This window comes from Corvus moneduloides, chromosome 18 (genome assembly GCF_009650955.1).
Source record: "Corvus moneduloides isolate bCorMon1 chromosome 18, bCorMon1.pri, whole genome shotgun sequence".
In the NCBI taxonomy this organism is placed as follows: Eukaryota; Metazoa; Chordata; class Aves; order Passeriformes; family Corvidae; genus Corvus; species Corvus moneduloides.
In genome coordinates, this window is record NC_045493.1 from 5,234,723 (window position 1) to 5,249,712 (window position 14,990).

At 43.1% G+C, this 14,990-nt stretch overlaps 2 protein-coding genes and 1 long non-coding RNA gene across 7 annotated transcripts; 2 read left to right on the forward strand and 1 right to left on the reverse strand.

The window, feature by feature from the left end:
* Nucleotides 1-220: 220 nt before the first annotated feature.
* GUCD1 (guanylyl cyclase domain containing 1) lies at nucleotides 221-9,513 on the reverse strand. 4 transcript variants are annotated; one of them, XM_032127721.1, is made up of 6 exons: nucleotides 9,349-9,513; nucleotides 7,682-7,766; nucleotides 6,053-6,218; nucleotides 5,233-5,324; nucleotides 3,396-3,637; nucleotides 221-2,918 (listed from the first exon to the last, which is right to left on the reverse strand). In XM_032127721.1, the coding sequence occupies exons 1-6, from the start codon at nucleotides 9,383-9,385 to the stop codon at nucleotides 2,827-2,829; spliced, it is 714 nt and encodes a 237-aa protein (XP_031983612.1). In that variant the 5' UTR covers nucleotides 9,386-9,513; the 3' UTR covers nucleotides 221-2,826. The 4 variants fall into 4 exon arrangements, with proteins under 4 accessions (XP_031983612.1, XP_031983611.1, XP_031983614.1 ...); XM_032127720.1 differs by lacking the exon at nucleotides 9,349-9,513 and adding an exon at nucleotides 9,003-9,226; XM_032127723.1 differs by lacking the exon at nucleotides 3,396-3,637 and having other exon boundaries at nucleotides 9,349-9,467.
* On the forward strand, nucleotides 4,107-8,096 carry LOC116452879. The gene is made up of 2 exons (XR_004243624.1): nucleotides 4,107-4,177; nucleotides 7,989-8,096. It is a non-coding gene; the product is annotated as an uncharacterized LOC116452879 (long non-coding RNA).
* Nucleotides 9,495-13,229, forward strand: SNRPD3 (small nuclear ribonucleoprotein D3 polypeptide). 2 transcript variants are annotated; one of them, XM_032127725.1, is made up of 4 exons: nucleotides 9,495-9,545; nucleotides 10,268-10,417; nucleotides 11,023-11,215; nucleotides 12,055-13,229. In XM_032127725.1, exons 2-4 carry the CDS (start codon nucleotides 10,292-10,294, stop codon nucleotides 12,114-12,116), a joined length of 381 nt encoding a protein of 126 aa, XP_031983616.1. In that variant the 5' UTR covers nucleotides 9,495-9,545; nucleotides 10,268-10,291; the 3' UTR covers nucleotides 12,117-13,229. The 2 variants fall into 2 exon arrangements, with proteins under 2 accessions (XP_031983616.1, XP_031983615.1); XM_032127724.1 differs by lacking the exon at nucleotides 9,495-9,545 and adding an exon at nucleotides 9,667-9,751.
* Nucleotides 13,230-14,990: the final 1,761 nt, after the last annotated feature.

The following is a 14,990-nucleotide window of genomic DNA, read 5'->3' on the forward strand; positions in this document are numbered from 1 at the left end:
TTGCTATTCTTAGGTAGTACTGTATTCTGAAATTTTGCTTCATATGATTTGGGTAATGGCAATAGGTGTTCAGGCAATGCAGACTGAATACAGCCCAGCAACTATGAATTTATAGCTGTAATAAATATTTGAAGTCTTGTTTTTATCCAATTTACAATTTCAGATTTTCAAAAAACATTTTTCCTAATAAGTTGTTAATAAATACACTTGCTACATTATGTTACAGGGTTATCTGTGAGTTTAACCTTTATTGAGAATGGCTTAATTACAAATAAAAATATATTTATGTATAAAATCCCTGCATGTAAAATCCCCTTCCTTTGCTATTGACATCCTGACAGAAACAAAGCAACTGAACATTTTCAGAATGAGTGTTTTGATAGACAGTCTTGTAATGGGAAACCAAGTTTCAGAAAATGCAGATGTTCTGAATGCTTGTGCAGTGAGCTGCTTTTTCAGCTGAACTTGTGTCATATACTCTTTTCGCTTGGCTTTTACTTCTTCCTTGTGTTTTCATCTGTAGCTGTACACGATCCTGTTGTAATAGTGGACCTCTCCTTTTGTCTGCACTAGCTTAGACAGCTTTATCTTTCACTTTTGTTGAAGCATTTAAACCCTGGGTACCAAACACTTACCAGTCAATATTGTTACACTCGTCTGTGCACTTCAGGACACTTAGCTTGCCCTTAAGCTCATGTTTTCTATAAGCTCAGGATTCACTTTTGGTAACAGAAACAGTAAGATGCTAAATGTCAATTACAAGCCTTTTGTGAGAATTGATTTTATTTAACTAATCAGGCCTTCTCTAAGATAAAGCCTGTGGCAGTTTAATGGTATTAACTACCTACCTGAAAATGCATGGTTAAGGAAGTACTCTTAACAGCCTGCAGCTTACATACCTGTTAGTTATTAACAGAGCTAATACAATCTCTCTAAATCATCATGATTTTTGCCCTGGACATAAAAATTCTCAGATCAGGAGTCTTCTGGTTACTTACTTTGGAGGAGTTGAAAGGCATTATTTACAATAGCTTTTGTACCTTTCTTCTGGAGGGATTCTGCTGGTGGCACTGATGTACCGGTTCTACACAAATCACATCCTACCTCTTACTCATTTTGCAGCTATCAGTGCCAGAATGTATTTAAACTTCACCAATGATAAGCAAAATTTGACATGCAAAATTTCCTGTCATGTACTTTTGTTTGGAATTTTTAAGGGTTGCTGCATTTTAGATGTCTGTTACTATTTTTTGCCTTTGTACAAAGGAGCACTCTTGATTCTACTAAGTACTTAGTGAACACTGTATAGATACTTTCCAGTTAGTCAACAACTGATGAAAGAAAATGTTTATCTTGGTAAAAAAAACTTTCTATGCTGAAAGTAGATTCCTATTTATTATATCCACCAGTAAATAACAATATCCTTTTACTGTTATTCCACAGAGTTCCAGAACTTGAACAGTTCTTTTCCTAAAACTATGCCAGAGGTGTGGGATCTCTGTCTTAAGTGCAAATTTTCCTAGTTTTATATCAGTGCTGATTTTCCTACTCACTTTCATATAGGCAGGACTGAAGATTGAGACTTACAGGAAATTATGATGGATGAAGCTGAACTAAGTGGCTTTTTCTTACACTTCAGAGTGCTCCTTGTGTAGCAGAGGCAAGGGCTATGAATGGGCTGCTACCACTTTCACTTAATGTCTCAATACAGCAAAAACTTAATCCAAATACAGCTGTAGTATAAGAGCTAGAAAAATCTAAGTTCCTGGCTTCTTACTTGTAGCAGAGATGCTTGTATTTCCTCTTTTCTTAATTGATTTTAGCTCTTCTTAGAAGGTCACTGAACTAATACCAACAGCAAAATTTGGCTCAAATTAAGATTCAGCATTTTAGCTACAATGTAGTAGATGCTGTCAGATATTTACACTTTACACACAAAATATATACCATTAGTGTGGATGATAATTTTCTGCATTTGCTTAATAAGTTTAAAGTTCATATTTAGAATGGATTCTGCAGAAACTGGCACATGTGGGCGGCATAACATTCAGAGCTTTTTGCAAAGAGCAAGAAAGACTTTCAAGTGCAAATAAAATTTTTCCACTTAAACTTTTGGAGCAATATGGAGCTCTGAGCACTCATCCAAGAGGATTTAGCCAAGAGATGGATTTTGTAGTGCAAGGGAGCAATTCCAGTATTGCAGTGCATAAACGCTAAATCTCTGTTAATTTGGTACATGGGAAGTTTCCTACATTGCAGACAATACTGATGAGCCAATAAGGCATTTTTTTGTTATTTAAAAGTGGTTTAAGTTAATATTTTTTTCCTTTTATAATACTCTGCTGAACTTCAAATCCATAGATTTTGGATGAGGAGCAGCCCTTGATGCTTTGACAGAGAGAGAAGCAGGTATTTTCTATTTTTTTTTCTTTGTTTACCTAAACCTATGCAAATATTACCAAGTGTTAAAGTTCATAAATGTGGTGCTTTTTTCTTACATGTTTAATTTTAAAATAAGCTGAAAGTGAACAGGCTCTGTGCCTGTGGTTCAGAACTGCTGTCAAATGTGCAATGTTGAAAATTAGGAAAAAAGACAAAACCAGAAACAAACAGAGACAGACATTGCAAAATCAGATACATCATCAGAAAAAAAAAAAAAAGGTAAAGACAGCATTGCAATATAGGTCCTGTCAATGTCTATAAAGCCTCCCTTGTTGAAGGTCCCACTGCAGTTCAGGAGTGAGGTGTGTGCAGGGGAGTCCTGAGACAAGCAGCCAGCTGCTGTGCAGCCTGTGCAGGAAGGGGCAGGAGTGTCCTCTGTGGATGTCAGCTGTCTGTGTAGATGAACAGAATATCTTCATCAGTGCCATAACTTGTCCTGGCTTCCTCGAAGTTACTGATGCTGGTGCAGCATGTTCCTGGTAAGGAGGAACAAAATGTTATGAAAAATTCAGAAGGATTTGCTGTTGAAAGGTTCTTACACTGGATGTAACAGCCTCCACAAACAAAACTAGTATAGAGACTAGACCCAGCAGCTTAGGTTACAGCTTTACTTAGGTAGATTTTTTCACCTTAAAGAGCTCGCTGAAGTAATGCTGCAAATAGGTACTCAACTGGCCCTTCTGTTACATTCTGCACACAGTTCAGCATCTCTCACTAATCCATCTGAAAGCCAAACAAGCCATTTGCTAGAATGCCTCTATGAATGCTTCAGCTAAATCACACCACAAAATGCGGCACTGATGTAATTAATGTGGCAAAACCCCTTCTGACAAATTGGGTAACAATGCTTGAAATGCCTGCACACTGTGAGGGGAGGTCCAGCTGTGGCTCTGTGTTAGACTTGTTAGTAATGCACTGGCTGAGAATCCATCCAAAAGGGACAGGCTACTTACGGTCAGCATAGGCAGGGTTATTGTAGTAAATACTCCCTGAGGCTTTGTTGTAGCCACATAACACTATGAAATGGCCCTGGTAGTCAGGGCTCCTGCAGAAGCACTTCTGTCCAATGGGAAGGAAGCAGCAGTATTTGACAGGACTTGAGCAAAGATCACACAGTAGCAGGACTGCGTTCACAAGGACGATGGCTACATGACCCTGGGACAGGTGGTTTTGGATGTCTTGAACGGTTACTGTGCTGCAAGGAAAAAAACAGACACACTTATTGAAAGAGGCTGGCGTAAAGGAAGTGCATGATGGTGGACAGTGCAGGTGGCACAGCTACTTCTGTATCACAGGTACAGGTCTTTGCTGTTAAACCCTGCAGGCTTCGCTATGGACAAAGCCTGACAGAACCTGCAGCATTCAAGGCCTTTTCATTTCATTGCTGCTACTGAAGTGCAGAACAACGGCTCTGGATTCTGCAGTAACACATTCTGAGATGACATTCGTATCAGATGCCCCAGAGAAGAGAAATAAAGGAACTGGCAACTCAGTAACTTGAGGGACTTCTGTTGTGGGAAAATTTTAAGTGAAGTGTTCTCTCTTGTGGTTAGAAAAACTTGCCTCTGAAACACCAAATCTTTATTGACTGAGTGGTTAAATATTGTTTAACCACTAACCAAATTAAGATGTGCCCAAATTTGTCTGTGTCACACAGGACTGTGTTTCTCCCAGTTGCAGTTTTGAATCACCTGATACTCTTGAGGCTTTATTTCTACAGTACCTCCTACAGAGAGTAAGTATCCACCAAATATAACCTATAACCTCATCTGTTAAATGCTGTCCTTCATTGAAGCAGATGGTGTGTTCTGTATACATGAGAATTTCATCACTTGGATCTGTTCCAGATGTCTGTGCTGTGTGCACCACCTGATTGAACTTGCGTGCTTTTTATTTCATCTTTTCCAATGTCACTTCCCCACTCTGATGCCCCAGCCTCAGTACTGCACAGGTAGATATGCCCTCTGTCCCTGCCTTAATCAAGGCCACAATCTTGCAAAAGCAAGAGGAACTGAGTGTCCATTCTGTCCTGTCACAGCTGTAGTTGGAGTGATGGTGACTCCACACGTGTTAGAAAGGGCACTTGAGTCTGCTAAATGTAAGTTACACTCCAGCATTCAAATGCTGTTGCGGCTGCCCCATATCCTGTCTTCTTTGCTTACCCCATATCGTTTACCCCACTTCAACAACAGGGATCCAAATCCAACTTCCCTGTAAAAATGAACGCAGCTCACGTTGGATGCTTAGTCCTTTCCCAATAGAATTCCACTGCTGGTTGTGAAACAATTCTGCAGTTTTTCCATTTCTTCTGGGTTTGCAGTTCTTTCATGGAGTTCCTTCTTTCATGGTCCCCTTGGCAAAAGCTCCTATGCTAACTTGTACTTTGCATGTTTGTGTAGGAACAGAGATCCATAATGTTTGCATAGCTCTGGGAACAACGAGTTCTGTACCCACACAGAATTCTCCTTAATTCCAGCAATGGCCAGTTAGAGTGGTGTAGGCACTCCTGCTGCCTAAGTGTAATGGATAACCAAATTCAAAACATAAACAGTCAGCTCCTGTCAGCATTTTCATATCACTTATTTTACATCATGACTAATTTTTCTTCAAGCTTCATTATTAGCTCTTGATGTGCATGGGGGTTTTTGAGACAGATATAGTAGAAAGACACTAATTTGCAAAAAAGGGCTTAGGGCTTGATTTCAATCTCTTTCAGCAGTTTAGCTTGGTGCCTCCAAGAAAAGCAGGGGCCCACAGAATCTCCAAAGAGAAAGAAAACTATAAGCTTACCATTTCTCCACTAGCACCTTGCAGTCTTTGGCTTGTGCAAAGAGCTGATTCACTCGATTCTCTTCTGTGTCAAAGTGCTTCCTGTAAAATGACTGTGGAAATAACAGAAGTTCTGAACTGGAATGGTGTTTACCTTGGGTAATCCACCACTTAAAGAGTCTGCTACAAGGGGCCTGCATAAGTTGGAGATCTGGCTATGGGATAGAAGATCTCTCCCTTAGTTCACTGGAAGCAGACTTCTGCTCTGAATTACAAATTAAATTCACTCCTGGTCAGTTACTGTTGCAGTTTCTATCCAGTGGCTGTTCAGCTGCCTACATGAGAGAAGCCTGTCTTGTTTCCCAGGGGAAACTGGGCAGGAGCTTGTATTAAAGCCACTGCTGCTACAGGCCCTCCTTGGCCCCTTGTTGGCAGTCCTGGAGAGGCCAAGCTCTTAGTGGATGGGAGGCTGAGTTCCCCTCTCACCTCTAGAGGTGGATCTTCCAGGTCAAGGCTGAGGCACGGTGGTGGGGAAAGTGTGGAAGCTAAACACTGCTGCTGCCCAGGCTGTACCTGTTCTGTAGATAAATACAGGGCTTCAGTCTCCAAGGCTGTCAAATAGGTTGGAACCTTTTATGAACACTACATGCAAACTTTTTAAAAATTCAAAAGATGGAATCAATATGTGGGATCATATTGCCTTTGGAACAGATTTGTACCACCTTTGGCAGTAGGTCAAATTAACTGTGGTTGACTGTCAGTAGCACAGCAGAGCTTTTATAGCATGATACTTGGGGCTTTTAAAGCTGCCTGCTCTTCCCCTACAGATGAGAATACTAACCTGATTTTTGTAGCCCTTGTCCACTCCGAGTGTCTGGGTGCAAAATTTATGCTTAACTCCGAAGTGCCGCATTAGGTAGGCCAGGTCAATAGTCCAGATACTCTTTGTTAACTGGAGTTCCTGGATGGCTTTCTGAAACTCATCATTGTCCAAATGATTCAGGTACCTATGGTATTAGGAAAGGCAGGGGAAGGGAAGCACAGATCTTAGGAGAAGTAAAATGTGTGCTGTAGCCCAAGCCTCTACATCACAGCACATAAAAACTGAAACAATGGGCTTGGTTAAGAAATAAAATAAAAAAAAAATAAAAAAAAAAAAAAAAAAAACCAAAAAAAACCAACCAAACCAACCCACAAAAGAGACAGAAATTTAAGGGAAGGGAGTAGGGAATATTTAACTGGATTTATTGCTGACTTTTTAAAATTGGAAATGTGTGGTGCCTTGACTGTTTCAGAGTGTTGGAAGTGTACAGGTGCTGTACCAGAGGCAAGCTGGTATAGAACTCTGTCCTGAAGGGTTTACAGTGTAAATGTACAAGTGTATTAGAGTCAACAAAGAAGAGTTAAAAGACTAAGACTTCCTTCACGCAATAGATGGATTTCAAAAGGAGGAGCCGTAAAGGAATTCAGTAAATATTCAGAGGACACTTGTCTTAGGCACTGATGACACAAAAGGAAGAAAAGGGGAGATGAAGTCAGGAGGAAGCTTGGGACAGGCTGCAAAGGGGTGGGGCGAGGCAGTTACAGGGAGTTCTGAAAGTAAGAAAACAAATGGAAGTAAATGATTAAAAAGGGACTGGAATTGAGAATGCAGGGCAAACAACGTCAGATCAGCAGGGTGAGAAGATTAATCTTGGAAGCTGAGTTTTGGGCAGACTGGATTGGCAAAGAGGTAAAGGGAATAGAGGTTAACAGTAGTCAAGATGGGAAATTACCAGCACACGGACTAACGTCTTGGCAGAAGGGATGGAGAGAAATGAAAATCTTCTGCTTCATATCTACTAAGTGGACATCTAAATAGGTATTTCTCCTGCACCTAAGCTCATGTTCCTCTGTGGAAGGAAAGAGGAGTTCAGCAGGACAGCTACTAGTTCAGAAAAAAGTAAAACCAAAAATAAAACAAAAAAAAAAACCCCAAAGGGCAACACAGTTTTGAAGCTGAAACTACTCCTGGAACACAAACACTCATCCCACCAGCTGGGGGCTTAGCAGGACAGAGGTAGTACACGTACAGCACACACTCATAAACTGGGATACACCTACCCATCATTTGAAAACACAGAAAGGAATCGGGTGAGTCACAGCTAACTACCAGTTCTGAATTGTAACAACAGGAAAGAGGCAACACTTTCTATGAGTTTATGCGTGTCGTAGAGCTGATTTGGTATTCTGCATCTGTCTAATCAGTCAATTATTCAAAAACATCTGAAGTTCAGTTTACTTTCCCTTGCTCCTGCCAGAGAACTGGGTCAGGCCCAAGCAGCAGTCACTGTCCAAGGGTATCTCAAAAACTGCTGCTCTCCCTAAGACTGAACTCATGGCTGCTTCAACACACCTCTTCTCCCTGGGATTTGCTTTCCGCTATCCCTCCCCATGGAATGGGATTTCCCACACTAAGAGAGCCACTTACTGAAGCACCATCCTGGAGCAGGCCAGCCCGCAGTCCCAGTGGTACAGCTGCTGAATCACTGGCACTTTCAGCTGGATGCAGTCAACTGTGTGAGTAGAACACAAACGATGTCAATCCATATAGGAATGTTTTGCCATGCCACTAAAAGTCAGCCTGTCCTCAGCACTACAGATACAGAAACTTAGGAACATGTTTTTGTCTGATTGGTAGGTAGATTTTTTTCTTTCTTAGGGAAACATACTTTTAGTATTTCTGTATAGGTAAGTATTTGGTTTAATCTCATACTCCTTTATTGTTCCATACCTAGATCACTGCATTTCCACCGCCTTTTCCCTTGGAAGTTTCTTTTTTTTTTTGGTGGGATGACATACCCACCAACCCTCAGCTGAAGCTCTATTTCCTGGATAACAGCAGGTAAGACACAGGTATTCATCCTTTCTCTTGTGTCTGAATATACTTCTGTGCCACAAGAGGAGTTAAACCAAACTGGGAGAAAACATACCAAGACCTCTGGGCTGGAATCTCTTAGAAGTCCCACAGATTTAAGCCTTTTCTATAGATGTCTTTTTTCTCAGGGATGGTAATTTACAGAATTTTAACAAAACTCACAAGTGGCACCAGTTGCCCTTTTGTATTAATTCCACCAAAACCTCAGTAGAGAGGGGAAATTAATAATATCTACCAAAAAGTCCCAAAATACAAGCTCCATCCTCTGCCTCAGTTTTTATTTTTATGGAGTTGGCAATGTGGTGGTTTCAGTTTCAGGAACACCCTCACCACCGGCAGGACTTGGAAGAGCTGTGCCTGTCATTGCTACTTCAGCACTGACCAAAGTGAGTTAATCACAAAGGGCTTTTCTCAGTAACCTTTGATCTAGAAAAGGCCTTTGAGCAGTTTTTTTAACAAGGTCATCTACATTTTATGATGGAAATAAAAATGCATTTGACATCACGTGGACTTGTCAAGTTTTGATGTAATATTATTTATATTTTTCCTAGTTGTGCCCCTGTTTAATCATGACTAGTGGCATACCAGTTGATATAGTCAGTCTTTTTAATTCATCTAGCTTAAGGTGCTCTCAAGTATCATAACAAAAAAAAAAAAAACAAAACCCAAAGAAAATCAATTCCCACTCGTCCTCAAACCAGGACTTCTTAAATGCTTTATCATCATTTTTCCTTGGCATGTTATTAATCAGTCCCCTTTTTGTTAACAGCCAGGGCCTCTAGCAAGTCCCACGTTAACCAAGGGGTACATATTTTCTACGTGAAAGCTTCAGAGAGCACTAACAAGTTTTCTTGGCCGTTCAGTTTCCAATCACCTGTTTCCCAACACACCCAGAGCTCTTCAGGGATGGCTGTCGGCTGTCCCAAGACGAGATACCAGCCCATGCCTGTAAATCACCCTGCGAACCCCGCTGCGGTTTGCCAGATCCCCGCCGCCACGACCTTAACGACGGAGCCGGCAATTCCACATCGCTGCTGCGGGCGAAACCCGCAGCACAGCGGCTCGGGAGGACGGAGAGGCGGCCGGGGGCTCCGGCGGGGCCCTCAGGAGCCGCCCGCCGTGACCACTCCCAGACCTGTTCCGCGGGCGGACCCCGCCGCCCCCCGCCCGCGGAGGCCCCGCCGCAGCGCCAAGCACCGGGCTGGGCGGGCCGCACTAACCTGGCGGCGGCTCCCCGGCCTCCCGGGGACTCTTCATGGCGGTGGCGGCACCCGCCACCCGCTCACTGCCGCCCCCGCCGAGCCGGCGGCACAGCCCCGGGGCCCGGCGCTGGCTCCTCCCGGAGGCGGGGGCTGAGGGGGGCCGGGCCCCGGGGTGCTTGCCCCGTGCCGTGGCGGCGGGGAGAGCGGCGAGGCAGGCGAGCGGGCAGGGGCATGACACGGCGGGCGGGGGCGCGCGGCCCTGCCCCGGGCACGGGGCACCGCAGGGCTGCCGGGCTGGCCCCGGGCGGGAGCGGACGGGACGAGGCCGCGCCGCCCCCAGCGCCGCGTTCCGGTTCCGGCGCGCGGAGCAGGGCGGGAGGCGGCGGAGGCCATTAGCGGAGAGCGCGGGCAGCGCTGGGTGGTGAGTGCTGGCCCCGGGCCGTGTCCCCCTGCGGGGCCTTTTCGCTTCCCCGGGCGCTGTGGGGACGCGTCCGAGCGGCGCCGCATCCCCTGAGGGGGCCGGGTCAGAGCGGCGGTGTGCGGGAGGGCTGGGGTGACCCCGGCTCCCTCACGGCAGGGCCCGGTGCTTGGCGCTGCGGCCCCCGAGCGCGGCCGTGCTGCCTGCTGGGCTCGCAGGGGCCATACCGCTATGGGGTGTACCTGGGGCTCTTCCCACGGAGATACGAGTGGTTCGTTATGTGGTACTTAAAAGTGAATTTCCTAGAAGAGACCTGGAAATGACTGGCTATTGATATTTAGTCTTTACATGGGTACGTCTCTGGAGAAGTGTTATTGACGCATAGTCAGAGCGTTATGTTGTGTTTAAATGTGAGAAAATTGGTGCTTTACACTAACGGGGAAGATGATGGATTGCGTAGGTGGAGCTTATTCTACATCTTTCTTTGTAATAACAGCTTTTGTTTTCCTTTTGCCTCAGGTGTAGAGCCACAGCACTGCAGCCATGTCGATTGGAGTGCCAATCAAGGTCCTGCATGAGGCAGAGGGCCACATTGTGACGTGTGAGACCAATACAGGAGAAGTTTATCGAGGCAAACTAATCGAAGCTGAAGACAACATGAATTGTCAGGTATCTTTTGCTTCACAAGGATGGAGGGAAAGTTAGCTGATCTGGGCCTGGGAAGGCTGAAAATTTGATTAAAAGACTGTTGCTTTTAGTCCTGGGATAAAGAAAACTGTGCTGCTGCTTCTTACCATGGTGAAGTGTATTCATCATTACAGAGTGCTCCAAAGAGGCCAGAGCTTATTTCCAGTTTCAGAGTAGGATTCGGCATCCCTGTCAGTAAGATTAGGGATTTTAAGATTCTGTCCTGTGAACAGTGTTTTTATGGAGTTCTTTATTTAAGGCCATTAAGTATAAAGAATAAAAAAACCTTGATTTAAGAAACGGAAGTTTATTTAATGCACGTTACTTTAGTCATTTCAAGAGGGCCTAATTTTGACTTCAGGCAAGTGATTGTTGAAATCAGAATGCTCTCCTAATAGTACTTGAAGAGCCTTATTAAAACTATCTGCATATGAGAAAACAAAAATGATGACGCTGATAATGCTAATGTGTAAACTGGAGAGAAAGCAAAAGTCTTGGGCAGCAGGCATGGAGTATGTTTAAATGGTTGTGATGCCTTGTGTGACAGCTGAGGCCTTTCTAAGCACTGACTGATTTTTACCTTCCAGATGTCCAACATAACAGTGACATACAGAGATGGACGGGTCGCACAGCTTGAGCAGGTGTACATCAGGGGCAGCAAGATACGGTTTCTCATCTTACCAGATATGTTGAAGAATGCTCCTATGCTAAAGAGCATGAAGAATAAAAACCAGGGTTCTGGAGCTGGGCGAGGGAAAGCAGCTATTCTCAAAGCTCAAGGTATGTACAATTTGTTCATGGTCCCTCCCCCTATTTTTCTGTAGAACTGGAAAACTCATCTCTGTCACTGAGGAGATTAAGCAGTAAGAAGTGAAAAGATTACTGGTTCATACAGTGTTTTTCTGTATGTTTCATCTTACGGTGGGAGTCAAGACTCAGATTGTCCCAATTACCTGAATGTGTAATATTGATGCTACAATAATTTAGAGGTAGTGAGTAGTCTTGTTAAATAGAGCCTTTCTTTTAAACTTAAGAGTTCTGTTTTCCAGCAATTGTGGCCGCTCCGCTGTTTGGAGTACTTAGGGAAGGATTCAGGTGTTCTTGTTAAGCTTTTGTAGGAAAACAACTTTATTTATAAAGATGGTACTTAAGCTACTGGAAAGCTGTAATTATTAGCTTTTCTGTAGTTCTCTCTCATTTGTGCCTTTCTCAGGGGCTCAGTCTAGTTATTAGTTAGCTGAGTAACAATGATGTGCCACAAAGCCCCTGATTAACTTCAGTGTGCAGTAACGTTTAAGTGGGGGAGCAACTTACTGAGTAGTGTTGCAACACCTTGCAAGAGTGTGGGTTTCAAATCTCTTGGGTGACACAGATTTGTGTGTCAGAAGGAACATGAGATGTATGAACATGTACTGCAGTTGTTCTGAGGAGACAGTCTGTGGGACCATTAGGTTCTGGTTCTTCTCACAGAAAGCTTCTTGCTCTCACATCACTTTCTGAGCATTTCCTTGCTTCTGAGCAAGAGACCTTGAGTGTTGTTGATGTTTTGCTCGTCAGTTGTTGAGATAAATATGCAGGTATGTCAAATTCATGTAATTCCTGATGTTTTCTTTCTTCAGTGGCTGCAAGAGGAAGAGGCCGTGGTATGGGCCGTGGCAACATCTTCCAGAAGCGAAGATAATTTTGGTCTTGGCTGAATTGCTTTTTTTAATAGGAGTGTTAACTTGACTATGTGTGCATTGGTATCAGTTTTGTTTAATAAATGTTTCTGACAAAAACTTGTGTGCTTTTACCTGACAGGACAATTCTTGGGCAAATACACTGTAGGTTGATTTCAAACTCAAGCCAGCTTTGTCTGGAAAGTAGTGGATTTTGTTATATCTAGGATTGACCGCTTTGTGTGATGCGTTGGTTTTTAAAGATCATTATGTTTCCTTTTTCTTGTTTAATCCTGCTGTCATTTATTCTCTAAAAGAGTTAGAAGGCATTCTTAATGAATAATTTTAAGTCATACATTATAAAGTCTTATTAGCAGCTGCATTTATGGAAAATACAGCAAAACAGAGGGAGCTTCCTGAGAAGCAGAGCACTGTGTTCTTTTGCTTTATATGGACCTACAATAGATAGAGGTCCATCTTCAGATCTGTCTATTGAACTCGTATTCTTGCATTTCTTTTTTTTCTCTTCAGATATGGGGAGAAATTTTAATTAGGAGCACACAACTTTGATAGCCCAGATCTACATTTGCAGTGAAAAAATCTATTCTGACTTTCTTAGCAGTTTTTCCCCGTGTCTGGGAAAAGACGACAACATAAAATAGGCATTTTCCGGGATGAATTTGAAACGTTTTGTAGATTTGAAAGGTGGTGCAGGTGTATGAGGAAAGTCTTATAAATAGTTATCCATTAAACACAGCTCAATACAAGTGCTAATGTTTTGAACAAAACTCACGATCAACTTCAGCTTTTGATCTTATTAGCTATACACAGTTGTGTATAGATCAGCTGATCTGCAGGAAGCCAAATGTAGTTGTAACTTCAATTTACTTTGCTTAAAGTGTAGCATGGTTGTTTTTAGTGACTTAAATGGTTGAAATGTTTAAATGTAACCCTTCTGTACCTAATCACATACTTGTGTGCAGTCAATTACCAGTCTGTACACACACAAAAGGGCTAGTCTTGCTTTTCTGCTCGGATGCTGTGAAGACTCTCCCTTGTGTGCAGACAGGAAAGTTGAACTCATGTATTAACTTGTTGAATTGTGTGTAAATAAAGCTGTATTTGGTCTCACATCACTAGGGAAAACCCTGCTGCATGTTCTTCTGGGTGGTAGTGATCCTAAATATTTGCAGTGGAAACCTCCTTAAAATGTGTTTAAGGGGTACTTGAGCTTAACTATAGAAGCGTTGTAGTGTCGTCTTACACCGCTCCTGAGGAACATGTCCAAAAGACGGCAGTCCTCACAAACAGGGACTGTTTCCACTAGTGGTGATGGTTCACCTGTTTTAAAGTCCCTGTTCAATCTTGAGCAATGCCGAGCTGCTGTTCTCTCAGCAGTGGATGTGGTGTTCAGCAGCACTGAGGGCAGGGAACAGCCACGAGAGGAACAGTAACCCTCAGGAGGTTTGATGGAACAAACTGTATCTGCTTTAAGGAAGTTTGAAGTAACATCTCTAATGCCTATCAGCTTTGAAGAGGATACTGGATTTTGCATAAACAAAAACCTTTGCATTATGGCTTCAGGTTGAGGCTGAGTCTCGGATGAACTGTTCACAAAGATACCATGAATTTAAGTGTTAAAAATGTTGAAGTTTCACGCTGGTAGGAATTTAAGTCCCAGCCAAGACAAACGTACCATTTAGCAATTTCTGACTGGAGCAACTGGAATGCTAGTTTGTTACAGGCTGCTTTGCAGAGCCTTCCTGTGATGCGTGTATGCTTACAGTGTGATAAATTAAAATTTCCTTCTCACAGATGAGATCTCATTCACTAGATGGCTCTGTTGGGAAGAGAGTGAAGCTCAAGAAACCAGAACCCTCTGAAAAGGAAAGATGCAAGAAATGTGACTTCTGCTATAAAATCCATAAACTCAAGACCTATTACTACCTCTAGCATGAAAATACTCAGCTCATTTTCTTTCTTCTTCAGTGTTCCTAGAGTGCTGGCTTCCTGCAGGGCTGGGTTATTCCAGCTGCTGATTGATGCTGTGTTTCCCTGGTACTTGGCTATTTGGGCGTATGCACTTAGTTGTGTAGATTCCTCAGTTCAGTAAGTTAAGCAATCTGTTTCCCTGGGATAGCAGATACTAAGGAGAGATGCAGCTGTTTTTAAATCTGCACTTATTTGTCGCTTTTTTTAAATCACAGATTGCAGCATTTCTTTTCATTCTTTACCATCACTTTGTGTCTGGGCTTGTAAATCTCTCTGTTCAGTGGGTTCAAGGCTCTCCTTAGCTTCCTGCTTTTGACAGAGAGAGACAAGCACTGGCCTAAAGCCTTGTTCTAAACTTGCCCCTTTGATAACACCAGTGTAGGTACCCTTGAAGTACTTGTGGGACAGAGAGTCTGTACTGTAGCCATGCAAAATGGTGTGTGGAGAGGTGCAGGTAGAAATTCACCCAGTCTTCCAGGGTCAAAACCACACTTGTGCTCTGATATGGAAACAGGGCATAGCATCAGAGAAGAGTTAGGGAAAGTATCACTTGAAAAAATTGGTTTGCACAGAACTGCAGGATCTTTCCTCAGTGACCAGGTGCTTTCATCCCATACATGTGCAGTTCTTCTCTCCAGGTGTGTCTAACTTATATTTGATCCTAAAGCTGTACTTTTCTTTAGTTCATTTTTCAATGCTCTTCAGAAGACCTCTTCTAGAAGGGCAGAATGGAGTGGCAAATGTGAATTTCTGGTGCTGGTGGTTGGGATAACTGTCCAGCCTGTATCTCTTTGCTACTTGAGCTTTACTGTAAAATAGACGTGTCCTATTTCTTTTGCCAGTAAAGTGTGAGTAAGGGTGGAAGACTGATGTCCCAGTGGAGCAATGGTTTGGTAAGGTATTCT